Here is a 27,135-nt window from a genome sequence, read left to right as displayed (position 1 = left end):
CGCCGATTTCGGTTGATGGCGGCGGCGCGGCCATAGTAACGCTGCCTCCTCTCTCACCCCCGCCTCACAGGTACGGCTGTCGCTGCCCATCTTCCCCCCCCCCCGCGGGCGGCTAACGGCCGTTAGCTGGCGGGGCGCGCACCTGCCTAACGGTCCTCAGGCGCTCGCGGCCGTAGTCCTGAGGTCCGAGTGCGGACTCAGAGCTGGGGGACTGGTGCGGGGGAACCCCCAGCTCCCTCTGGTACCCCAACTGAGAGGCCTCCTCAGGGGCAGGAGACCCGCCGGGGGACGGCCTGCCCGATGGCCGCCCTCACCTCTGCTGCAAGCGGGCGGTGCCCCGGGGGCTGCCAGGGGCTGCGGTGCCCCAGGGGCTGCGGTGCAGCGCCTCAGGCCTGCCGAGCTGGCCGCTCTTGGCAGGGCTTTGACTGCAAGAGATTTCAGGTCCCACGGGCGCCACTCTGTTCAGACTATTCTGGCCATTCTCTCACCAAGGAAAGGAAGAAGCACTTCTGGAACCATGTCTCCTTGGCGTTGTGGTCCTGTATCCTGCTAAGAGCAAATGCAGCTCCCTTCGCAGCTGGAATCTGCTACTTTGGGTGCTTCTGTGGAGATTCAGACCCGTTTCATTGCAGTGGGTGGTTGTGGCAGGCTTCTGCAGCAGCTGTCTCACCTTGAGATGCTTCTTTTCACTTTTTGTGTCACTTTATTCTATCTCTACACTTTATGACCAGCTGGGTTAGCTCAGTTGGTTAGAGCATGGTGCTAATAACGCCAAGTTCACAGGTTCAATCCCTGCTTACTGCAGGGGGGTTGGGCTCGATGATCTCTCAAGGTCCCTTCCAACTCAAAGCATTCTATGATTCTATGTCCAAAGCGATGAATGTACTCCCGCTGTTGAAAGTCTGCCTCGTGGGTCATGCTCCATTGGTCTGTGTACTGAAATGGTGGTGTAGCCATTGCTGTTGAGATTCAGGGATGCAAGTTTAGATGCTTCTGTTTTCCCTGTAGCCTCTTGCAGAGCAGCTAATGGAGGCCTTATTTGCAATAGTGCCAGTCATGAGGTAGCAACGAAGGCTTCCCTGTCCCACGACCATGACTGCCCTGTGCTTGTGTGTGTTTGCATGTCATTGCTCATGTTTTTGTCAGATAACCAGATATTTCTGTACTTGTCATTGAGCCTGGCATGTGTTTATATGGTTTATTGCATGAGTGAATGATAGTGCTTTTCATATGACCGACATGAAGATATCTTCCACCTGTCTAATGAGTATACGCTTCAGTCTTGTTATGAGGTGCGTATGTCAGGTTTGAAGCATTCTTGCAAAAGAAGATGATCAAGGAAGGGGCTGCGGTCATGTAAATTTTGGGAACGGGCTGTGGGTTGGCAATCTCCTTTGCTGGATACATTTCTATGGCATTGCTATTGTGGAATCTTTGTGTACTAGGGGATGACATTATGGGGTTTTTTGGTCTTTTTTTTTAAGCTGTCCAGAAAAAGAATGTAAAGAATTGTGTAATGATCTGCATGAATTGGGAAAGAGCGGTAGGGAAATGGACACCCCCATCTTTGTGCCTTATTTTGGTATGTTTGGCGAACAGATTACTGTATAATTACCTTGTTCTCATAGATAACTGTAGAAAAAGAGGTCTTTCTTCCTATGTTATACTGGCTGTGCCTAGCTGTTTGCTTAGTGCTGGGTAAAATCAGACTAATTTACAGTATTAATCTTAAGGCTTTTGAATTATAATGACGAGATTCTTTCTTCTTTTGTGAGGAAAACTTGTCTTGGATAACCATCTTTGGTAATGGAAATCCTGGAATCATGAGGTTCCTACGTACGTTGTGAATTCTGGATCATCCGAGTTGTAGTGTGGCACCTGGCTGATATTCTGGCAAGAACCAGTGTTTTAGTGACAGACACTTTGTTGTCTGGTGCTGCTCAGTGCTTTGTTGTATTTTTACTTGAAGTCCTGTCTGAAAACTTGGGAATTCTCTAGTCTTCATTTTGGCCTTAGATTTGTCGCTCTGGGAGCTCTGTGTCTCATGAAAGAGGTAAAGTGAAATTGAGTTCGTGGCTTATGCTTTGGCAGCTGTACTGCTTATGCAGCCCTTCCTCTCCATCCTTGCTGATAATTCCTGTTGCTGCACTACCCTCTCCAATATGCTGCTTTTCTATGGTTTTAGGATAACTACATTGAGAACTGGTCTTGTTGAAGTAAAAAGAAACAGTTTTATAAACAAAATGGAAGAATTCATGAAGAGATGCGAGAAAGAACAACTCCAAATGGCTTGGAACTAATTAAATTGGTAGTTGGAAGAACTGGGCATCAGATGTGAAGTTGGCCTGGAACTGGAAGAACTTACTACAAGGTGGTTGCTGGGGACTAGTGAGCAATATATCCTATTTTTGGAATATGCTGATACTGGGATTCTGTATGTCCATGCTCTTAACCCAGTGGAATAGCTGAGGAGCAGGATGGAAAGCTGACACAGAACTCTTACTTTGTGTATTACAGTTGCTTCAATATTTTGTTGTCAGTTCTCCCATTGCTCCAAGTATTCTCTGTGAAAATAATCGTGGAACAAAAGAATTAACCAGACTTTTATGAAAAGCATCTAACTATTTAAATAGACAAATGTCAATTCCTGGGTTTGCAACAAATGATAATAGTTTCATTTGTTTCAGTATGTAAATTAAAGCATATGCAATTCCTGACAAAAATTATAGTTACATGTATAAATTAAATTCCTGTTGAACTCCCTGATTCCCACAATATAACAGTGGCCAACAAATTGACACAGCTTCTATCTGCAAGGAATTGTTTCTATCCATGAAAAAATCCTTAATGCTGAGTCCTGTAACCGGTAAAGCTACATTCAGCTTTGCATTGGTAGCAACACTGATAGTCACAAAGTCCTGTGTTTTTCAGTTATGCTGATTACATCAGTTATTTGGCAGGTTTAAATTACATCGTGAAAAGCTGCAGGGGCATATTTGCCTGAAGTGCCCTTGCGCAGAAATGGCAATCTTATTTGGCAAGGCTTTCAGTGTAGAATATTTTCATTTGGATGGCAGTTTTATGTAGAACATACAATTTTAAGTTTGGTAGTATGATTTTTATTTACAAATAAAATATTTAGAATTTGTAGGTACTGTAACTTTGTGCTCTGTAACTTTCTGAATGTGTTAAGAGCTTTGGAAGTGGAAAATACCAGCATCTGTTCAAAATTTTGATCACATTTCCTGAGAGGAGGCCTTCTGTAAAGTAATTATGTTTGATCTTGCTGGAAGTATATAAGCCCTATTTTGAAGAATTGGGAGGGTAAATCCTATACATCAATGACTATTAAATTTGAATGCTCCCCCCCCCCCCCCGCCCCGCTTCTTTAAAGGTTTATTTGTTTGTGAGACTAATACCATGTTTCCAGTCCATTGCCTGTAAAGCATCCTTAAGTATGGAAAACTTCATTCTGTATGAGGAGATTGGAAGAGGAAATAAAACAGTTGTTTATAAAGGAAGAAGAAAGGGGACAATTAATTTTGTTGCTGTTCTTTGCACTGACAAATGCAAAAGAGCTGAAATAACAAACTGGGTAAGTAATGCTTTTTTCCTGCTAAATCTGGGAAAAAGATACAGCCCTACAAAATCTTTTATAGTGCCTGTGCTACAAGGAAAAATACCACATGCTTCTTTACATGGAGTTTGTCACCATTTAGATCAGCTTTTAAATTCTTATACTTTAAATAGTCTTATTTTAATGTATTTATTTCTTCAACTGGTTTATTGTTGTTTAAATCACATGCATAAACCCATGTTTATAGGTTTACTGTTTCTATGATATGTCAAACAACTTGCAAAAACAGTTGCATGTAGTGGTTTGCTTTATTTTGTTATCAGTTTGTGCAAACCCAGTGGTAGCAATACCTTCCAGTAAATAATAATTTTTCCTTGGTAGTAAGAAATTGATTTTTGATGAAGGAATAGCATTTAATGTAAATCAATTTGAGTTTGTAAAAGCTTAGCAAAGTTTTAAACATATAATACTTTCTGGAAAAGAAACTGTATCAGTTACAGTTTGACTTTTCAAATATTTTATTTTTCCAGTAAATAAATTTTGTTTCTGTGGTGGGTTGACCTCGGCTGGATGCCAGGTGCCCACCAAGCCCCTCTACCACTCCCCCTCCTCAGCTGGACAAGGGAGAGAAAATATAACAAAAGGCTCCTGGGTAAAGGTAAAGACAGGGAGAGATTACTCAGCTATTACCATCTCGGGCAAAACAGACTCAACTTGGGGAAATTAATTTAATTTATTACCAATCAAAACTGAGTAGGGTAATGAGAAGTAAAACCAAATCTTAAAGCACTTTCCCCCTGCCCGTCCCTTCTTCCTGGGCTCAACTTTACTCCCGATTTTCTCTACCTCCTCCCCCCCCCCGAGCGGGGAGGGGGATGGGGAATGGGAGTTGTGGTTCATCACACGCTGTCTCTGCTGCTCCTTCCTCCTCAGGGGAGGACTCCTCACACTCTTCCCCTGCTCCAGCCTGGGGTGCCTCCCACAGGAGACAGTCCTCCATAAACTTCTCCAATGTGGGTGCTTCCCGCGGGCTGCAGTTCTTCATGAACTGCTCCAGCGTGGGTCCCTTCCACGGGGTGCAGTCCTTCAGGAGCAGACTGCTCCAGCGTGGGTCCCCTGCAGGGTCACAAGTCCTGCCAGCAAACCTGCTCCAGCCTGGGCTTCTCTCTCCATGGGCCCACAGGTCCTGCCAGGAGCCTGCTCCAGTGCAGGCTTCCCACAGGGTCACAGCCTCCTTTGGGCACACCCACCTGCTCCAGCATGGGGTCCTCCCCGGGCTGCAGGTGGATATCTGCTCCACCATGGACCTCCATGGGCTGCAGGGGCACAGCCTGCCTCACCATGGTCTGCACCATGGGCTGCAGGGGAATCTCTGCTCCGGTGCCTGGAGCACCTCCTCCCCCTCCTTCTGCACTGACCTTGGTGTCTGCAGAGTCCTTCCTCTCACATATTCTCACTCTGTCTGGCTGCTGTTCCCCAGCAGGTTGGTTTTTTTTTTTTTCCCCTCCTTCTTAGATATGTTATCATAGAGGCACTACCACTGTTCTTGATTGTCTCGGCCTTGGCCAGCGGTGGGTCTGTCTTGGAGGCGGCGGCATTGGCTCTATCAGACATAGGGGAAGCTTCCAGCAGCTTCTCACAGAAGCTACCTCTGTAGTCCCACCGGTACCAAAACCTTGCCACGCAAACCCAATACCATTTCATATTCCCTCTTATTGTTTCAGTGGTAATTTATTGGGTGATTAATGAATTGGCTCTATTTAAACATTTTGTTCTTAGAAGTACATTCATCTTAGAAAGCCCTTGGGGATACCTTACATACCACTCTGACAAGATATGGAGACTTCTGCAGAGATTAGGCCATGTAGGTGCGATAGAAATAGAGATTTCCAGGGACCCTTGAATGATTGCTCTTGCCTGTTAAGATTAAGAACAATGGAAACATTTCTTTTTACTTCCTCTTACTTGTGTTCACCATATTGTCTCACACTTGTGTTCTCATTGGAAAAAAAAAAAAAAGTAGGAATGCAAATTTGATTCCAAATTCTGATTGCCAGTTTGTTATTGTGATGCAAGAAGGTTAAATAGTGCTTATAATTTTGGGTTGGCAAACTTCCTTTTTATTTTCTCCCCTCTATTTTTAAAAACAGTTGGGCAGAGTCTGTGAGGAAAGTTATCTTTCTTCAACATGCATGTAAAACTAAAATATTTGCATTGGAGAATAATTTTAGTGCACTGGAAAAGGTAAGAGAACAAGTAGTTGATCTAGGGTAAACTTGTATTATCTCTTCCCCCCCACCCCATAAGTCCATTGTTGTGGTTTAACCCCAGTTGGCAACTAAGCACCACACAGCCACTCCCTCACCCTCCCCCATCCCACCGGGGGAGGGGAGAGAATCGGAGGGGGGAAAGTAAAACCTGTGAGCTGAGATAAAGGCAGTTTAATAGGACAGCAGAGGAACAGGAAAAAAAAATGATAAAAGACTATACAAAGCAAGTGATGCACAATGCAATTGCTCACCACCTGCTGACCAACGCCCAGCCCAGTCCCTGAGCAGTGATTGCTGCTCCCTGGCCAACCCCCCCTCCCCCCAGTTTCTATACTGAACATGATGTTATATGGTATGGAATAGCCCTTTGGTCAGTTTGGATCAACTATTCTGGCTGTGCCCCCTCCCAGTTTCTTGTGCCCCTGGCAGAGCATGGGAAGCTGAAAAGTCCTTGAGTAGCATAAGCAGTACTTAGCAGCAACTAAAGCAGCAGTGTGGTGTCAACATTATTATCCTAAATCCAAAACACAGCACTATGCCTGCTCCTAGGAAGAAAATGAACTCTATCCCAGCTGAAACCAGGACATCTGTGTATATTGCTTTTTTTTTTTTTTTTTTCAGTTAAGTATGTTAAAAACTTTGTTCTAGGTTCGTCTGACTCATGAAATCAGACACAAGAATATAGTGACATTTTACGAATGGTATGAAACAAGCAACCATCTCTGGCTTGTAGTGGAATTATGCACAGGTAAGATAAGCTTAAAAGATAAAAATTTATAGAGTGAATATTTGTAAGAAGTTTCTTGTAACAGTTTCTCCACAACAAATACTTGTTCTTCTCTGAAAGAAAGTACTGAGCAAGGGGAAAAAAAAGCTCAGGAAAATCTATTATGTGATTTGGAACAAAAGATCTAGTATCCTTTTCTATGAAGAGCTCTCCTAATCCTTGTTTTCATTCAGGGACTTAAATTTGTGTCTCTTTCTTTTTTTTTTTTTTTTTTCTTTTTTTTTTTTTTCTTTCCAATCTGCATGATTTGGCTAAGAGGTAAATAATAGATAATCCAGGAAACCCATAGCTAATTCACGAAATACAAATTGTAGTCTCGGGGGAACAGGTTTGGTGCAGGAGTAGTAAAGGACCAAATGAGGTTGAGGAAAGGGATTTGGGGAGAGATGGGAACGTGGAATTTAGGATAGGAGACTGGGATGGGAAGGAGGAGAAAGACTGTTTGAGCAATGAGTTGTGGGAAATGAGATTAGGAGAAGTCCAAGTCCTATGAACAGTTAGGACAGGAATGGCTCAAATGGGATAAGTCTGATGAAGTACCTGAGAATCAGTGGGATGCGAGGAAGTAGGTGATGGGGGTAGAAGAGATTTTTGCAAGGACAGAGAAACAGTAGCAATCAGTGGGGGAAAACCTAGAGAGTGAATGTGAAGCCCAGAGAAGGACACAGGTGATAGAGTATTTATGTGAGGGGTAATTAGAACACTTTGTAGGAGTAATCTTATCAGAAACAGAGGAAGGGTTGGTTGGAATTTAGTGGAGAAGGAGACTGGTGATTTTGGAAGGATAGAGAAGGGTCTCAGGTTAGGATGAGAAGTCCAGAGAGGTACGAGTAGGACTTGTTGGGCCAGGAAGCTGGGGTTTGTGTGAGAAACCTGGAAAATGAAAGTTTAGTCCTGGGTATTTTTGTTTTGTTTTTTAAAATCCTTTTTTCTTTTTTTTTAAAAAAAAAAAAGAAAGAAAGAAAAAGAGGAAAGGATGAAAATGAAAGAACTGGGGCACGAGTCAAGAAAAGGACTGTACAGAAATACTATGCGTGAAGAACAAACAAAAGTATCTGTTGTATGTTGTTGAGCTCAGGACCCCAGAATGTAACTCAGTTCTACTATTTCTGTTGTCTGTGAATTCAGTGGAAAATTGCATGTCGTTAGCTTTAGCACTTGTTCACAGAAGTTGATAGCCTGCTCTTGGTATTGTTCTTTTAACTCATACAGCAGGGATCTGGTTAAAGAATTTGAATAAACCCATTGGGTACTATTACACTGTGATGTGACGCAGTTTCTGGGTTTCTTTTTTCCCTTCTGTTTCCTTTGTAAAATAAATCAATATTAAAGTAATTTTGAAGTCATGCACTCAATTTAATTCTAGTCCAAATTAAGATTTTTGTCACAGTATTGGAAATAGATTTTTTTTTCTGTACACCTCAGATTTTGTAACTATTAGATAATCTCAAGAAATATTTTTAATGTCTACTGATAATGATTTTTGCTTGACATCTTTTGAAGAAACTTATATAATGTCTTTGGGAATTATTTGCATGGCATCTTCTTTCTATGCACCTGCTGACTGTGTAAACATATTTCAGGTGGTTCTCTAGAATCTGTTATTGCTCAAGATGAACATCTACCTGAAGATGTAGTGAGAGAATTTGGTGTTGATTTGATTGCTGGTTTGTACCATATTCATAAGCTTGGAATAATCTTTTGTGAACTGACACCTGGAAAGGTAAGAAGGAGTATTATTTATAGGGGACATTAGTAGTGTGTGTTACTTTGTATGCCATCAGCATTTAATTAATTATTTCTGTTCTACTGTTTGGAAGAGACTTACCTCAGATTGGAGGCCAGTTGAGCTCTATAGTATATGTGAAGACAATGAGAGACAAGTCTATAGCTTAAATATTTGATGAGCTAATTGATTTCTTTCCCTTTTGTATGTTTGATACAATGTGATAGATTCTTTTTGATTTGGTGTACTGGTTTGAATTAATGAAGGATTTTGGTTCTCTGTCCTCAGACATATAACTCTGTTATACCTATTCTATCATGCTGCAGAATATTCTGAAGTCATAGAAAATGCTAATGAGGAAGTAAAGTTAACTAAACTTTGTTGGTAACCTTCTCTATTGTTTCCAAATGCCATTTAAATTATCATCTTACTCTTTCATAAAAATACAAATCTTTATGTAGTTTCTGATTTTGTGTATGTGTGTGGAAATTATGTATAGTTTTGTCAAAGTCCATGTTTGTTTTTAATTTATGTAATAACCAGAATATAACTATAACCAAAAATTCTTGCTTAACAGTAATTAGTTTTGATCTTGATCTGTAAGTGATCAAGTTGCCCTTCTCTGAATTTTCTGTAAAATCTTGCACGATTATACTCAGTTGCAGTCATTTATGGGTCTAAAAGCACTAAAATATATATATATATGAATAAAGCATAATGGAGATGCCTCTGTATTCTTCCAAAGAAGAATGTTGCTGTAAAGTACTCCTTTGAACACAAAATACAGAGTGCAAAGTAAGACTGCTTTTTTTTTTCTTTGCCTGTCCCCCTCCTCCACCCCCCCCCCCCCCCCGAATCTGACTGAATGGGCTATTTCTCCAAACAACATGTTTGGGATTATGAAGCTTTTAATTACAAGAATAAGCAGTGACTGCATAGAGAAAACTCTCATCATCATTGGATAAAATCTTTGGAATTTTCTGCTAAATAAATTCCAAAAGATTCGCTCCCCCTCCCGCCCCCCTGCCAAATGAAGCGATGTTTCTTTTTACCATGCTTTTATTTTCCTATACAGTTTTACTCTACTTTTGCTTTCTTTTCTATAGTAACATCATTGTTCATTTAGATTTAATAACAAGTAAACAAAAGTGTACATTAAACCTCTTAAGGGTTCTATTGTGAGATTCTGTAATTCTTTGGTTATAAGGAAAAAGACAGTATTGGTTTTAATTTAAAAGAAGAAATTTTCAGTGGTTTTGGTTATAGTGATCACCTCTATGTACTTAAATGGTTTGAGATTGTGATTTTTCTTTTTTTAAATTATTTTATACTTTATGTTGGAAATTTCAGCAGTCATCATTTTTAGTATATGATACTTGTGTGTTGGATTATGTTTATTCTTCTAGATTTTGCTAGAAGGGCCTGGCACCTTGAAATTCAGTAACTTTTGCTTGGCTAAAGTGGATGGTGAAAACTTGGAAGAATTTTTTGCTTTAGTTGGATCTGAAGAAGGTGAAGGAGATGTCAATGAAAGCACTCCACAAAGATTCCTGAAAAATAGATTTCGAGGTATGATATTTTTACTAGCCAAAATAAACTTATACCAAAGGGACAGAATGAAAGTTGCAAAAAGCCTTTGTTTGAAGTAATTTGGAGAGAAGACCTTGAAATAAAATAGTTGTTTATTGTTCTGTTGAGGCTGACTAAATTTCTAGAGAAACTGAATAATTATTCTGTTGTGTTATCATTTGTAAATATTAATGTATTTGCCTGTGTCTTTGCAACAGAAAGCATGATCTGTACATTTTCTGTAAGCAGTTTTAACATATCCTGCATATGGGGAATTTTTTAAGTAAGCTCAAAACCAAAACTTAGCTTTTAAGGAAGATTGTTCAGAGACATCATAACTTACAGAGGGAACAACACCTGCAAGTGAGTAGGAAGAAAAGAAACTGGATTTACAAATATATGGTAATAATTCTAAGTTTCACAAAGCCAGTTTAACTAAGAGCTGGAAAAAATATACTTCTGTCTGTTGTAAAATGTATGACATATTAACAATTCTTGACCTTTCCTGCTTTTTGTAAATAGACGTCAGGTTATTTTTGGATTGAAGCTCATATGTAGGTGATTATAGACTGTACTATACTTGTATAACAAACTTTCAACATAATGTAAGTGGAGGTGGCTTATTTTAAATGTCTTTTTGGAGCTTGACATCAAATCCCTACAGTACAGTTTAATGTACAAGCTGTCTGTCTATCCTGAGCATGATTTCTCTATTTTATAAACTGTTCTTGATTATTTTTCTTTGTAGAAAAAAAAAAAGCAGAAGCAAAATTTCAAGAATTTAAAAAAAAACCCCAAACCCCAAAACAAAAAACCAAAACCCCAAATTGAGTGTACGAATGAGATCTGAAATGTTTCAAGGTAGCTAATTAGTTAAAAATATTAGTTCTTGGTTTGAATTTGCTGAGGAGGCTTAATTATTTATTGCTATTTGATGAAAACTCTGGTGGGTAGAAAAATCTGTGAAATACCTTTGGTCCTTGATGGATTTCACATATCATCAACTAAGTATAAGTAGTAGATTTAGAAGAATGAGAAGATCACTAAAACTTTGGAATTCCAGAGTTCAAACTGGAACTGGCTTTTCTAACTGATGGAATTGTATTTCTGGTATTTAGTTGATATAGAACAGTGTATTTTACTCAAAAAAAAAAAAAAAAGTTTGAAGGAAGTAGTAAAAAGAATCACTTATTTCCAACCTTTTGTGCTCCAGTTATAAAGTAGCAATTGGAGAATGAAGAAATAACTGATATTGGAAGTATGATAAAGAAAAGAAGTTATTTAAAATTAATCCTGTTTTGTCTCAAAAGTTTGAGCTATGGAATTATTTATGGACTTTTAAAAGGTCTGTGCTGCAGATGTTCTCTATGAGGTGTAGGACTAAATTCTGTTAACAAAATTCAGTAAATACTACACAGAACTGCTGCTTCTTTCATTGGAGACTTTGCACTACTGTACTTTCATTGTCCTTTTTGATGCGAATAGTCCAAGTGATCTCTAGTCTTAGGCTTGACTGTTTCAGTGCTTTTTACTTAAGAATGATCATTTGTTTTTAAAGTGTGAGGCTACTGTGCTTTTGTTTCAACAGGCAGATCCATGCAAATGCAGTAGGCTGCAAATACTATGCTATTTTTTCACTGAATAAGAATTCTGAAACTTGGTTTTAATCTTCTAAATCTTTCATTAGTCAGCATCTCACAGACCTCTATTTCCAAGATAATGATGTGTCATAGCAGTTACTGTTATTAGGAACAATGGAATTCTTGGCAATATTTTATGGGAACAAAGAGAGCTTTCTTAAGACTTTGCTGTCTCCTGCTGAAAGCCCATACTGGAAATACTAAGACCAAGACCAGATCTTTATTCAGGAAGAAATACAAATCTAATCTCTTTCCTGTTGCCTTTCAGAACAGCTGCTTTGATCTGTATGGTTAATGACCTTTTGTCACTTAAAGTAAAACTAAAGAACAAAAGGATCCAAAATAAGCTTTTTAAAGGACTGTGGAATTCACATTTTTGCTGAGTTTGTGTAATTTTTTTAGAGATTTTTGAGAACCAAGTTAGTGTTTTAGAGGGGAACTACTGTAGAAATAAGACCTGTATATTTCTTTTTCTGTAACAAGACAAAAGGGGTTTGTGAATTAGCTGCTGTGATATGTGATGTTTTCATAGTGTTTTAGTGTGAAAATAGCTATAACTAATTTATATCAGTGATCCAGTTGGTAGCTAACCTTGTTTTTGTAACGGAGTTTTCCAATTTCGTGAGGGTTTGTCTTGGGATAGCTTTTTTTTAAAAAAAAAAACAAAAAACAAAAACCCCAAACCCACGAACCTGATGTGATGTAATTATTTCTGTTACTCACATGAGAATTATGTTGGTTTATCATTCTGCTCAATTTGCTTGGCTCTGGAAGCTGTCAAGGTGTGTCAAAACATATTTCGTATTAATCACTGTGTTAGAAAAGTATAGCAAAATCCAGCTTGGTTTACAGAAGTGAAAAAACTCCAACAAAATAGTGTATATAATCCTACATAATTCAGTAAAAGTATAGGAGAGAAGTTCCTTTGAAACTAGTTACATTTTGTATCTCAGTTTTCTTTTACTAAGTGAAGATAATCCCTAACTCACTGAAGTGTGGAGACAAAGTTCGAAGTGTTGAACGGGATAAATGCTGAATGAATAATCAAAGTGCATTATACATATTGTATTTTGTAGGCTCTCCATTATACACAGCTCCAGAAGCAATAAAGGGAGAAGACTTCTCCAAAGCCAGTGATCTGTGGTCCTTGGGATGTTTACTTTATGAAATGTTCTCAGGTTGTAAGTTTGTGTATCTATTTAATATCTGTGATAATGGAAACATAGGTTGTGGTCCCAGAGTAACTTCTTTGTTAACTTTCTAGTGAAGTTAAGACGTAGAAAACCTTAAGACAGGTTTTACAGATTCCTTGAAGAATATACTAACTGTACTTTAAAAAAAAAAAAGGGGGGGGAATTTATCAAATAATCAAGTGAAGTAATACTATTAAGTTGTCCTTTTGACTGTGATCTAAATATTATATTAACCAACCTGTATTGCTTAAATGCTATGATTTAAAATTATAGGAGTCCTCGAATTCTGACAGTGTAATGTTTTAAACTCTGTGTTAAACTTGGGGTGCATTAGTTTGACCTTTGAAAGAGAAAGTATAAAACTAGAGTCATGGGGTTTCCTGCAGATAAAATACCTGTTAGCACTGGCTGCAGCTGGAAGGAAAATTTCATCACAGAAGAGAATTACAGGGCAACCTTCTGAAGTCCTAAACAATACGCTGATCTGTTGAATCAACATAGTTACAAAGATATTGAGATTTCTGCCTAGACTTTTTCTTGTTGTTTTCTCATTGCTGATTCATACAGGGCTATCATGGTGACCTCCTCCAAGCTATCTTTGGTGCCTGTCCTGTCCTTGGTCTCTTTTGCTGTTCATGGTAGAAGAATTAAATCCAAGGTTTTGTATTTAAATTGACAAGAGAACTTGATAAATAGAATTCAGGCTGAGGGTGTTTATTTCTTTGGATGTTTCCTTAGGAAAATGAGCTCATCGTATATCGTTGCACCTGACAGCCATTTTGAAGTTTGCCTAATCTGTGAAATACGCTTTGTTTGTAGGAAGGCCACCATTCTTCTCAGACAGCTTTTCTGAATTAATTGAAAAGATTTTATATGAAGATCCATTGCCACCTAAACCGGAGGGTAACATTCTGTTATTGTTTAATGAATCAAATTGGAGTAACGCTTAAAAAGTTAAAGTTTTGTTTTGCAGTATTTCTTCTGAGGCTGATTGCAGGAATCAGTTAGCTGTCCGAAGTGAATGTTAGCATTGCCTTCCTTTGATAAGAACTTTTTCCCTGTTAATGATGAATGCTTATTTACCTTTTGACAGATAGGCGTATCATCTAGTGTTAGGAATTAAAAGTAAATCTACCTTCTGGGATGGAATTTTTGATCTCAATCATTCTGGGCATCAGTGGTATTCATGGAGACACTTAAATGCTAGTGGCTCTTTTTAGACCAGAGTAATGTAGTGAAAACAGTGACCTGTAGAATTAAAAGTGTTGTTACTTGTTTAAATTCTAAGAGAGATTTTGTTTTCAAAGTGGAGAAAGTGCATTTCATAGTTCTGAGCTCTCAGAAGTAGAGTTTTTCTCAGTTAAACAAGAATTTTGGAAACCTCTTTTGTATAATAGGGTGCAACAGTGGTCCTCTTAAAATCATCATGGTTGGGGGAAACAATTTCAGTTTAAGCAGATTTCAACTCCACTTTATTTCTTGATAATAGCTATTTGATAATTAGAGGGTGCTTTTTTAACATATAAACAATGTTAATTAGTTTGGAGATCGAGCATTGGTGGTTTGTTTGGTTTGGGGTTTTTTGCTTTTTTTGTTTTTGTTTGGCTTTTTTGTTTTGTTTTGCTTGTTGGGGTTTTTTTGAGGATCCTTTGAAATGCGAAGAGTGTATATTTAGGATTCTTAATACATTCAGATTTTCTCAGATTAAATTACTATTAAATTAATTTTTTTTAGCATGATCTGTAGATAATGATTTGATCTATATTGTGTGATTGTTGTTTTTGCTGCCCAGTACTTATCTTCTCAAGTGCTTCTATCTACAGGTTCTGCTTTTTACAAACCTTCTGCCGAGTTCGTTAGTTTGCTTGATGGCTTGCTTCAAAAGAATCCTCAGAAAAGGTAAACTGTCTAATACATGACAGTTGTTTACATTGTCTTTTTTCAGCTCTGGAAAAAATAATTGCTATGATACTGTATGTATATTAATTTTAGAGCACAAAGAATGCAAAAATCATTTAGTCCCTCATAAAAGAACAAATTGTGCTTTTTCTTACATGAAGATATACAGAATTAATGTTTTGATTAAGTATATCTTTGTATTTTTGTAGCTGGTGTTAAATGGATGACTTTGTAACAGAAATGATGGGCAGTTGTAAAATCGAATGGCTTTGCTTTTCCAGAGCAATCTATTTTGCGAGGCTTTGATTTATAGCTGATACAGTTATATTTTTAAATAATATAAGATTATCAGTTATAGGGTAGCTTGGATAATTTAAATGTTGGGATTGGCTATGCAGTTTCCTTCATTGTTAGTCTCATACCTCTGTGTTGAATGAATTATCCATTCTGATTTGAGGCAAAAAGTGTCCTGTAAGAAAACTTGTTTGTTGACCAAATAAAAGTGAAAAAAAAGGAATAATTGCTCTGTAGTGGCACTGGATTCAAAACCTAGTCTGATATGTGTCTGTGGAGCTGTACTTTGCCACTGCTTTTTCAGTTTGTTTGTTGCTTTTCAAAAGGCTGAATTGGACAGACCTATTGCAGCATCCATTTTGGAAAGGATCCCTTAGCCATTGTGGTGATTCTGCAGACAGCCAGGGCACAAGCTCAAGGTACCGAATGTTCAAGGAAGACTTCTTGTATAGTAAATCTAAGCGAACAAATGTTTATATATTTTTATTTTGGCTTTCTGTAAATTTTCCCGCTATTGAATTTTGCTCAGATTTTTCATATCGTTAACTAATTGATGAATGGAATTTTACACCATTCGGTGAACAGTTTTGGATGCTTAGGAATTATGCTATTAGTGTATTACACTGTCTGTTTGCTTTCAACAGACTCCTTCCTCCTGGCTAGAGAATGTGTTAAAATTTACTTCTGAACTAAGTGCTCTCATTTTTATTTATTTGTTTTTATAACAACGATACACAGTAATTTGACTTTTTTTTGAAAGCTTTTGTAGAATCTTATAAATATGGGTCAATTTTATCTCTGCTGAGATTTTTTTGTTTGTTTTTATGCATTAGGCTTAGAGCATCACAAAGCCTATCAGTACAGCATCTTAGATTTGTGGTTCAGCCTTATGTCCTTGCAAATGCAGCTGACCCATATTCCTTGCTTATGACATAAAGCATTAATCTAAGGGTTTTTTTTTCTATATTTGTAATACTCTACACTGCTATATGTGCAGAAAAATCCCAAACCTTTTGTGAATAATAGGTTCTATGTATTAAAAAGTTAGACTTCTTCGAACTCCAGTTACCTTGCTGGTTTTTGTTTTTAATTTTGAATTAGGATATTTAGTATTGATTTTTATGTTCTTTTGTTCTAAATATTTGCAAGATACTTTAGGTTCCAGTCTAGGGAACTAATGTGAAAATAATTTGCTTTTAGAATGCTGAATGTTTTTGTGTTTTGTCTGTTTTAAAATTCTCTCTTGTGTTAAGACCTATTTCTGATACCAGTTATTTGTTATAAATGTTTGTTCTAGTTTGAGATACAGCTCTTTGTCTTTTAATTTTATTACTGCTTTCACCACCAAGTCAGATAAGAAATCAATATTTAAAGTTTATACCACGAAGTAACAATTATTAAAGGCTTTAACAAGACCTATGTCAGCCTCCACCGCAGTGATCATCTTTGAGGAATTCTCAGAGAACCAGAAGAATCTTAATCTCCTACGAAATATTGGGCTATTTGAGTTTACTCTTGAGGGTTTTCTAATGCCTCTGAAATATCCACTGAGGTATGCACTAATTGACAGATATGACAAACGTAGGACACGGGCTTGACATGCAAAAGAAGCTCAGTACTTTTTCTTTTCCAACTGTGAGGCCCATGTATCTATTCTTTTTCACAGTGTGAGTTTGATTAATATTTGATATCCTGGAGACCCTTCAGGAAGGTTATATGACCCACTTCCATGTGAATAACAGAGGGGTATATTAAGAAAACCAACCAACCAAAATCAATAAACTTGCAATTAAGTGTGACATGTAAATCATTAAGAAGAAAAAAATGGTAGTTTTTATTGATCTAAATCTAGGCTACAGACTTCGTTATTAGAAGTATGTTTGTTGTGACTTTTCCCTGTGAAGACTGAATGGTCTCTGAAGCTTTTAATATTTCTTCATAGCTCTGGTGTTATGGGGTAATAATTTAGCTTTTCCGGTTTCTTTCATGCAAGTTCTACTGAGGGAACTAGAGAATTTTTAATATTCTCCAAGTCATTTGCTGTAAACTTATTTTTCATCATTGCCATTACTGATATAAAAAAAGTATGTGTAGCACATATTGCAATAGTATCCGGATCTAGAGAATGACAGCTAAATCATATGCTAATTAATTTCAACAAATAATGGATATGATCCCTCTTTTTTTAATCTATGTAATTAATGTCTTTTATTAAACAGCAGTGAAGACACAGAGTCATCTGTGTCTTGGAGTGCCAAAGAACCAGTGGATACTCATAAAAATCTAGATAACATGTCATCCTCAAGAGCAAATAATAAGCTACCCAGCAATTCTTTCAAAATAGGTAATATTATTCATTATGTTATTTTGAATTATTTTGTGTCCTGTAAATTTTGTCAATCTTACATTCTTATTCCCTGTGTTTTATTTATTTTTTAACTTCTGAATGCAAGTTCATGTTCTCTTTCAGTAGAAAATCAGACTGAATTGCGCCCAAAAAGTGCAGTTGATGGTGAATCAAATGAATCAATATTTCTTCTCAGGTACGGAAACCTAAAGAACAATTAGAAAACCATTGAAACCCTTTATAGTTTTTGGTTTGTGGTATGTCGTGGCCCAGCCCCTCGAACCCGCCCCCCCACCCCCCCGGCATTTTATTCCATTTGTAACATTTTGTTAGTGTGTCTCCTTTTGAACTTTGTAGCACCAGTTTAATAAGACACCTTTGAAGAGCTGCTAAAACAGTGTGTGTAATTAAAACAATGCTTTTTTGGCTTTCTTACACTGGTTTTTGGAAGTAAGCTTTTGATTTCTTAGCTGTCTGTCTAAACAAGAATTTCTTTAGAACTTTCTTTCCTTCTTCATATAGATCAGAACATGCTTTGAATATGCTTACTTTAAATACACAAGAATAAGCATTCAGTTTATGATCCACTAGTAAACTCTACCTGTAGCTTTTCATCACAAGCTATTGGTAACAATCTAACACTATGTAGGTGTTAAAAAATAGTGATTGGCTTAACAGTGTTATGTTGTAGTTGAGGCCTGATTCTGAAACTTTGTACTAGCTTTCAAGCCAAGTAGATTATCTAGTAAAATAGATTTTGTTCTTGTCCTCATCAAGCAGAAATATTCCAGTTTAAAACTAAACACTCTTTCAAGCTTCTTGCATAACCTGAAATAGTGTCATTGTGCATGATAGTGAGTCTACTTTTCCAGTTATTTCAGTTGGTTTTAGTAAAGTATTACTTCTCACCTCACAACTTCTACCATCACAGCTAAAACCATGCTATTAGTAATTTGAAATGGCATTTGCTGTTTGCTTTAGGAATCTGCTGAGAAGAAAGGCTGCAATGGCATTACAAACACTTGGTATAACACCATGTAATGCAAATTATGTCAGGAATGAGAGTAGGAAAAAAAGTATTTTTAAGAACAACATATTTTATTTATGATAGGTACATTTATTTTAATACAAAATTTGAAATGTAATACAGAGGGTTTTTTTAATGTATTCTTTTCTGAAATTCTCTTTGCTTGAATGATTTAATTTCTCAAAGCAACATGTGTTACCTGATAAAGTTTTAAAACATTGAAGTGGAAGGAGACTGCCGACCTGGCACTTGGCATCAGAATTCACTTAGCTGCTGAAGTGGTTAATCAGACTTTGACTAATCAGCTGCTTCTACATGTGCAAAGGGAATAGATCTTAGTAATTTCAACTAGCTCAATTCAGTGACTACTTGTCTTGTTTTAAACTGAGAAACCAGCTGAGAACTGGAAAAGTAGGAAAGATTTTCTCTCTCAAACACATGTGAAAGCAAATTAGGTTTGGAAAAAAATATATTTAACAAATCTACATGTTTTGAAGGATGTGGGAACCTAGAATAATTTGTTCAGCCTCCTAACTAGAAATCATACTTTTTTTGGTTTAGGAAATAAGACTGCTTAAACTTCCAAGCAGATCCTGATATATTTTTTACCATAGGAATTAGGACATTTTATGTAGTTTTATCTAGCTAGTAGAAAATATTTTGGCACCCCTTCATTGTGCCTTTTAAATTTGTTTCTGTTGAAAATAGGTAAAAGAAGCCTTTTTAACAAAATAAGGATAAGAATGAGAACAACTATGTTAGTAATTTGATCACTGATTTTCATGAGTATCTTTAAATTTGTTTGGTGTTTGTATTTTTAATTTAGTTCCTTTTTTCTAATAAACTGATTTGCAGGTAAATGTGTATATTACTTTCTGCTAATCAAGAAAGCACATTAATTTGAAGTTGTTGATTAAATTAGTTTTCTGGCCTGCCAATTTGAATAATTCTAAAGTTTATTTTAAACACTTTGATTTAAATTAATGTATACTACAAAAAATAAGTGCACTAGCAGCTCTATGAAAATTGCAAATGTGCAGTGTTCTGGTCTCTCCTTTCTTCATTTTCTAACTAGCAAATGAGATTTTTTTTTTTTTAAGAAAAATGGAAAAGTAAACCCAGTTCACATTCATACACGAGAATCAGGCAGTTCTTAATTCTCATTACCTAGCCAAGGGTTGGGAGTCAGAAGAGAATAATGTGAAATAAATTGCAATTTTTTGTCAAGCTAATTCTCTTCCTATGTTGTTTGCTATTAAGAGTTAAGATAATCATGTTTTAGCATCCGGTTTGGAGAACTGACTATGGGTGAGAAAATAATCAAATTACATTTATTTAACAAAAAAAAACCCCTACAAACCCCACCCAGTCCTTCCCATTTCTATCTGACAAACAAATCCTAGCTTTGTCAGGACATATTTAAAGACAGGAAGTTCATGTTTAGTTGCTGGAGCAGGGATAGCATCATTTGCATTTATCAACTTTGAAAATTTATGGTATGGCATGAAAGTTTTTTCAAAAGAACAACAAAAAAGTATTTTGCAGTGAAACTTAATCTGTACTTTTTCTTGGTTTCTTTTTTCTTTTTTTCTTTCTTGTTTAAGTTCTCGTCCCACTCCTAGAACTAGCACTGCAGTAGAAGTAAGTGATGCTACTACTGCCCCAATCCAAAATTCTCCACAAAGAGATTCACGCTTGAAAAAGGTGAGTATAAAAATAATGCTAAGGGATGGTGGTATCCTTATAGTTAGAATTCTAGCCTGGAGTCTGTGGCAAAGTAAACTTTCTTCTCCATCCTTCCATAATTATGAAAGCAGTTCCTATAGTGTGCAAGTTATTAAAAAAAAAAAAATTTGCAAAACTTCAGATGTAAGAGTTAAGCAAGATGCTTAGTCTCCTTCTCCTCCCCCCCCTCCCCCCAGTGTATAAAAAGGATAATGCTCTCTTCTTTCCTCTTGTCTACTTTTTTAAACTTAGGTTGCAAGTTTTTTGGACCCAGTGCTTTTTCTTTCAACATGTTCCTTTATCATAATTTTTAGTTGTCCCTATCTGCTACTACATAATAAACAGCATATTCTATATTATTTTTATATGGCCAAACTGTGTGGTATAATGTTGAAATGAAATGTTTTGGGAATAAACATAAACTTTCTTTTTCTGGTGCAAAACAGTTTTTTAAAAAACTTTGGTTTTGTTCTAGGCTAAAACTATGTGCTCAGGTCAGCAGGATATGGAGTCAACATTGAAAGAGCTCATTTACACTGAATCTGATCTTATCATAACACCAATCATTGACAATCCAAAGGTATAGCAAAATAGAATATAAGATTCAGGAACTTGTGGGTGAGGCTATTTTTGCAGATAAATCTCTAATCAGGGTGAAACTCTTTTCCTGTATTTTATAATTCTCATTTTAAAGCAGTTCCACCCAGTCATCTGGCAAGCTCTCATGCAATTTTTTGGCAGTCTTTTATAATCCTATTGTGTTGCTAATTTGGAGAACTGAGTTATTTTGGGATTGAATACTAATATTAAATAATGTCTTACAAGAAATAAACTACTAAATATTGTGTTCAGTGCTTTGAAGATTTGTTTTCTGATATCTATTGATACCTATTACTTAAATGAACACAAAACTGAGTGTGTTTTGGTATACTCAAAACAAGGCCATTTATGAAGCCTTCTAGATTAGGAGTTATACCTTTACAGAATAACTAAACTTTAGATGTGATAATCTTTCTAACAAATATGAACTTATTTTCTCTGGAAAAGAAGACCTGAATTTACAAGAAATGTCCATCCATTTTCTGTCATAAGGATTCTAATGTGATAACAATTTGTGATGAGTCTCTTGAGCAGAGACTGACAGCAAAGGGAAGAGCAAAAAAAAAATTAGATCTCTGCACTGCAATGACAGTGTAAAGTGCGTGTATGGGCACTTGTGTAGTATTGGTAGAAGGAGTGATAGGCCAGAGACCCTTTAGTCTTCCTTTTATTTATGTGCAAAAAAATGAAGTCATTTTAGCAACTTTACTCAGTAAGTGGCAGATGCAGCGAATGCAACATTTTTCATTGGAAGTGAGCATCTAGCTCATTAAGAATGTCTTACAGCTTTTATTTGCTGTATTGCTTTAGTATACCAATTTTTTTGTTTGTTTTAATGGAATTCCTAACATTCCCCCAAATTAAAAATCTTACACAGCTAGATAAAGTACCTACCCAGCAATACTGTTTTAATGTGTTCGGGGTGGGGGACATTGTTGCCAGTGGAGAATTTCAAAAGTAATGATACGTTTGAATGCCACCTCTGTAAATTCTCAGTTCTGTATCAGGACTCTGACACAAAGCCTTAGCCCTTCGCTGCTTCTCTTCTTACTACAAGTATAAGAGATAAGATTAGGGGGAAGCGTACATGCTAATGTGCACATGGAGACTAATCTCCTTACCATGCAATTCCGGACTCAGAATTAATGCAAAATAGCCCACTAAATTCCAGGGACATGTAATCAGAGTCATTGCATACTTGGTGATCTTCAGACTAAAGGATGATACTGACACCTGGTAAAGCTGAAGAGCTTGCAATTTAATCTCCTGGAACGGGATTTGGTAGATGCTGGCAGAATTTTAACAGCTGAAATGTCAGCTTTTATTGTAAAATTTCCCTCTGTTCTGCAGATCTGTGGAATTGAAGACCTTTTCCAGAAAATAACTCTCTAGTTACACCTAAGCTTCATCTGTCAAAGGCTAAATTCCAGTGTACAATTTATCTTTTTTGTATGCTTTAGTTACTGAAAATCACACTCAAATGCTCAGTCATTGAGCAGCCATCCAGTTTCACGATGTACCAGAAAACAATGTGTTGTGGGGAAAAAAACCCCATACCTTACGAATGATTAGTTGGCGATAATATTACTTTTTATATTCTAGAATGGCATAGTGTGTATATATATGTATTTACTGTACGGCAACGAATTGCTAAAACGTTTCATGGGCTCTCGGCTGCATAGGACCTTTCTGTAGCTTTTGAAACCCAAATACAAGTTTTTTTCCCTGCATACAAGCAAGATAAAAATGTAAACTGAAAAAATCCTATCATTTTGAATTCCAATTAAATAAAAAAAATCACTTCAATGGAAATACTAACAATTTAATTATATTAAAAACATAGAGTTAAATCTTGAATATCTGCTTGGAAGAAAAACATACCAGAAAACAATGGAAAATGCCTCAGTAATGAGCAGTAGTTTGTACACCCATCCTGTACAATTTTTGCATCTTTGTGTTTTTATGCTCAAGTACTTAGAGATTTCCAGAAATGTATTAAAACTAGTTGTAATGTGCTTGTTTATTTTTCCAGATAATGAAGCAAGTGCCAGTTAGATTTGACTTGAAAACTTTACATGTACCAACATATTCAGGTATGGATCTGCTGAAGTTGTTAAAACTCAAGTTCTGTGTATGATGGTGCAACTCGCTATCACAAGATCTATACCCTTCCTTTGTAGATGATAAACTGTCACAGTTGGAGAACTCATAACTTTTCTGAAACTGAAGTTGCATGTTTAATGTTTTTAGTTAGACCAATTCTGAGTAGACTTTTCAAGTGCTAACAGTTATAAGCCCTTCCTTTCTCTTCTGCCTTCTTCTGTTACAAGCTCATGCTCAAAACCTTTTAAAATGAGACAGCATACGCCATTTTAGTGTGTGGAAAAACGGCATATTTTTCACTGTGTTATTTTTGGTAAACAACTGAGATATAACTGAAATATTCAACCAAATAGATTAACATTTGGCAAAGGTAGAGAAGAAAATGAAAACACAATATTAAAATGTGCAGTGTTGATCAGCTGTAATACTAGGCAGCCTTGCCAGTCCCACCTTTAATCATGAAATGTTATGGGAATCATGTCCCAAAAGATAGTGTGGAGTTGTTTGAGATTTGGGTTTTTGTTGTTGTTGTTTTTAATGTCTAGAAGGGCTGCTGTTGTTTCTGAAAACAAAAGGCTGCTCATTGTCATGAGTGTAATGTTTCTTCCCCTGGAAAATTTTTTCTAGTCTACTTAAGGAAGTACTATTACACTTTGTGCTTGACGAGGGATGTCAGCCAGATATGTGGTCCTTCTAGAATTCACATAGCGCCTTTTCTTAGACATAAAAGTACCTTTTTCTTTCTATAAAGTATGTATTTTGGAGAGGTACTTTGTTGAAGAAATGTTATAGTTGGAAAGGAACACAATGTCCCCCAGTCTCCCAATCAAGACTGTAGTAACAGAAAATATTTTTAATTTGGCTAACATCCTAGGCAACAATGATCAGATTTAAGTGCTTAAGGGGGTGGTATTTTATTTCATATTGCATGTAAGTAGCTGAATTATTCTGATATGTTTAACTATTGTTGCCTGTATTTATTTAATAAGGGACATTGTTTTTTGTGGTTGTAACATTTTCAGGCTTATAGCTTTCTTCTGGAGAACTTTCTGATTGTTTTTGAAGATACTGAATTTGATGCTGCTTGTCAATAATGATTAAAGACAGTATGGAAAAATTAAGCTAAATACCCGCAATCCAAACCTCTTTTCACCTTTACTAATGTAAATTAGATTTGCCTTCATTAGTAGGTGTTGTTACTTAAGTATAAAACAGGAGTGAAAGACAGAAGACATGCTCTTAAATATTTAGTACTGGAGCATGCGAGGATGGCAGATAAGTTATTAATAAATAACTAACCAAAACTGAGGGAATGTATGGCTGCTAGAGTGAAGTTTTCCATTGGGACTGATAAGGAAGTCTTTGAAAATTCTCTATTCATGTATAGTGGTCAATTAATTGAACCACAGGATTTATGTTAATTGTCCTAGTGACTTGACTTCTTTGTGTTCCTCCTGAAGTCATCTATGTTCTGATACTACTAAAGCTTAACTAGATGGATACCTACCTATATGAATAACTATACAAATTTTCAGTTTATTGATTCTGAGGAGATTTTGCTGACTTTCATTAGTTTTTGCCTCAAATTTACTCTGACGAAACTGCACTTTCTTAAGAATTAGTAATGATTAAGGACAACAACTACTACCTTTCCTAAATATCATGCTAATAAATGTTTACTTAAATGAAGTCCAAGGACAGAGCAGGGTTGCACTTTCAAAATGTTTTGAGGCTTTTATTGCTACATTTTTATGCTTTGTTTCTGTTCTTACTATTTCTTTGATTTCTATAATCTTCAGACATTAAGGATAACATGTTTGTTTAATATTTTAAGTAATAAAATTATAATTAGATTCAAACTTTGGTACTTATTTATGTTGACGTTACTTTCTAGTGTGTTAAAGCAACATCAAAGATCCATTGCCTTTAACTACTTCTTTGGTTCTTCTCTTAGCTGAGAAGTTATTGTCTATGAAAGATGTGGACTGGAATGACTTCTTGCAACGAGTATGTTCACTGCTTGATTCCACCAAGAAGAATACAGGAGCAGCACGTTCTAAACTGAACTTACTGTACTATCTGTGTACTGTAGCTGTCCACAAGGAAGTTGCAAGCAGGCTAATTAGCTCTCAGCTGGTAAATAATAAAGCTTTCAAGGAATCAACTTTTACATACTTGCCATTGTAGCAAAAATCAGCTGCTTTTAGTTATATTTCAAGAAATCATTGGCATACTGACCAAAATAGTATGGTGAATTAAATATAAAATAACGAAAAAAAAAATTACTAAATTCCACGTCAGGTTTTTTAAGAGCTGAGTGAAATTAGTTCTTTCTCTTAGATTTCAGATACCTTTATGTATAGATTTGTTGTATTAGTGAAAAGATTGGGGTAAAAACTAACCTTGATGGAGAGTGTGAAATAACATGTGATGAAACATCAGTCTTCGTAAATCATTAAGTGGCAGGGAAGACTGAAAAAAGTTCATGTTTGAATTGTTAAATCAGTTTTATTTGGCCATATGTCTGTAGAGAATAGCAAGAAAAACTTTCTAAAGAACATGCAGTAAAACTTTCATTAAACACTGCTTCAAAGAGTGAACATGCTGTCTGAAGAGTCTGTTTTAGAGTATACCTAAATGGTGGTTTCACCTTTCAAGAAACATTTTCTACCAGTTTTACTAGTATCCTCTGTAGTGGTTTAACATACTACTCAGAGTATTGCATGTGCAGAAGAGAAATAGACTTAGTTTTCCCACTATGTAAAAGCATCATAGAGGCTGTCCTGATGTACACTTTTCAGTTTATTTAATAAAAAGTAAACTACCTTGTTCCCCTACATTTGTACTAATGCACCTAAGTCACATTCTGACACATGTTGGGTATAGAGGTATTAAGGGCAAAATTGCACTGCCAGAAAAATTCAATGAAGAACATTCAGGTTGGAAGCAATGGTAGGTCTTATGCCGTAGAATTCTTGTGGAAACATGAAACAATTGATGGAAGGTGTATCCCATTATCATGGGGAATTTTTGGGGGGTCAATAATCTCATAACTGAATTGCCAATTAACAGAACATTTTAGAAATGAGTTAGTAATTATGCAGTTTGGTTCTTAAGTGGCTGGTTATGTGTGTTAACAGGCCATTCATTATTCTAGTATTTGCCAACTGCTTTTGTCCATTCTCACAAAATAAATTTCATTTATTAAGTACTTGTTTGATATACTATATGATGATCTCTGTGTTTGTAGATGAAAGTATCAGAGTTTTTTTTCTCTGCAGTGTTATTCATAACAAAAAAACATACACTGTTTTTTGGGGTTTTTAATTTTTTTTAACACACTGATGTATATTTAGCAGTTTAGTTTAAGGCAAGAATATAGAAAGGAATTGTATTTTTACTCTCAGCCTTCTTTTTAATCAATGTTTGGACAATATACAGTATTTGGCTATGATAACACTTTTTGCAAATGTTATCCAAATACATTTTTATGAAATTACTGATATTTTGATTTTTTTTTTTTGTTTATCATTGGGACATACCAGATCACTGAAAATCACTAACACTTACTTACTTTCTTTAAACTCTAGTTTCCTATATTGATACAGCAGCTGCGTGAAGCTGCCAACTGGGATATGTAAGTAACAATTATTTAAAATTAATTTTTTTAAATATGGAATTATCACTGAATTTTATTAAAGATATTTTTTAACAGGGTATTTGAGGAGTGTTTTAACTCATCTGACTGCTGTGGTACCTGACTGGCAGTATGATGGTGTATATAACATAGAATTTTTTGAGCACTGATTTAATACATTGCTATTTCACAGGACCAAAGATTATAGAAAATCTCTAAAACTTTATCTAGAAGTTATATAATTTAGTGTATCAAATATTGTTACTTAAAATTACTGAATAAACCAACTTGCACCATAATAGTAGTAAAAAAACTGTAATGGTAGCTTTCTTCTAAATGCTTGTCAGAAATATTTCAATGTGATAGTGCCCTCTGCTGTTTTTTTTTATAAATGTTGATTTTATTATTCCACTTGTTTCTTTAATGAAACATTAAAAACTGATTTCCTGATACAGATTTGATTTCTGTTTTGTCAGCTATACCGAAAAGTTTAAAATGTTCTATAGGGGTTTTCTCTGTTATAAGAAAATCGAACATGAGCATGACTGACTAGTAAGACTATAACAAACTAAAGAATCTTCATTCTTCAGTGCTAAAGGAAAGAAATATGTTTATGCATGAATTTACTGCTAAATTGAGCTGAAATACTGAAATAATTTGATGATACATAAAAATAGAAATAAGAAGAAAATTGGAGCTGTAAACAGCACTTAAAAATATTTACTGCCTTTATGAATCTGT

At 36.0% G+C, this 27,135-nt stretch overlaps 1 protein-coding gene across 1 annotated transcript in view; it reads left to right on the top strand.

The window, feature by feature from the left end:
* Positions 1 to 3,457: 3,457 nt before the first annotated feature.
* ULK4 (unc-51 like kinase 4) overlaps positions 3,458 to 27,135 on the top strand; it is a 254,519-nt gene continuing 230,841 nt past the window's right edge. Inside the window, 15 exon segments of the mRNA XM_075705440.1 lie at positions 3,458 to 3,595; positions 6,496 to 6,595; positions 8,218 to 8,357; positions 9,767 to 9,929; positions 12,646 to 12,747; positions 13,582 to 13,665; positions 14,586 to 14,661; positions 15,282 to 15,374; positions 17,175 to 17,299; positions 17,429 to 17,498; positions 19,934 to 20,033; positions 20,530 to 20,634; positions 22,687 to 22,747; positions 24,712 to 24,893; positions 26,348 to 26,394. Of these exon segments, the coding sequence (XP_075561555.1) occupies positions 3,458 to 3,595; positions 6,496 to 6,595; positions 8,218 to 8,357; positions 9,767 to 9,929; positions 12,646 to 12,747; positions 13,582 to 13,665; positions 14,586 to 14,661; positions 15,282 to 15,374; positions 17,175 to 17,299; positions 17,429 to 17,498; positions 19,934 to 20,033; positions 20,530 to 20,634; positions 22,687 to 22,747; positions 24,712 to 24,893; positions 26,348 to 26,394 (1,586 nt within the window).

Source organism: Pelecanus crispus, chromosome 2 (genome assembly GCF_030463565.1).
Source record: "Pelecanus crispus isolate bPelCri1 chromosome 2, bPelCri1.pri, whole genome shotgun sequence".
NCBI lineage: Eukaryota > Metazoa > Chordata > Aves > Pelecaniformes > Pelecanidae > Pelecanus > Pelecanus crispus.
Note: the sequence above shows the minus strand (reverse complement) of the source record. Positions and strands in the feature narration are given on the sequence as shown.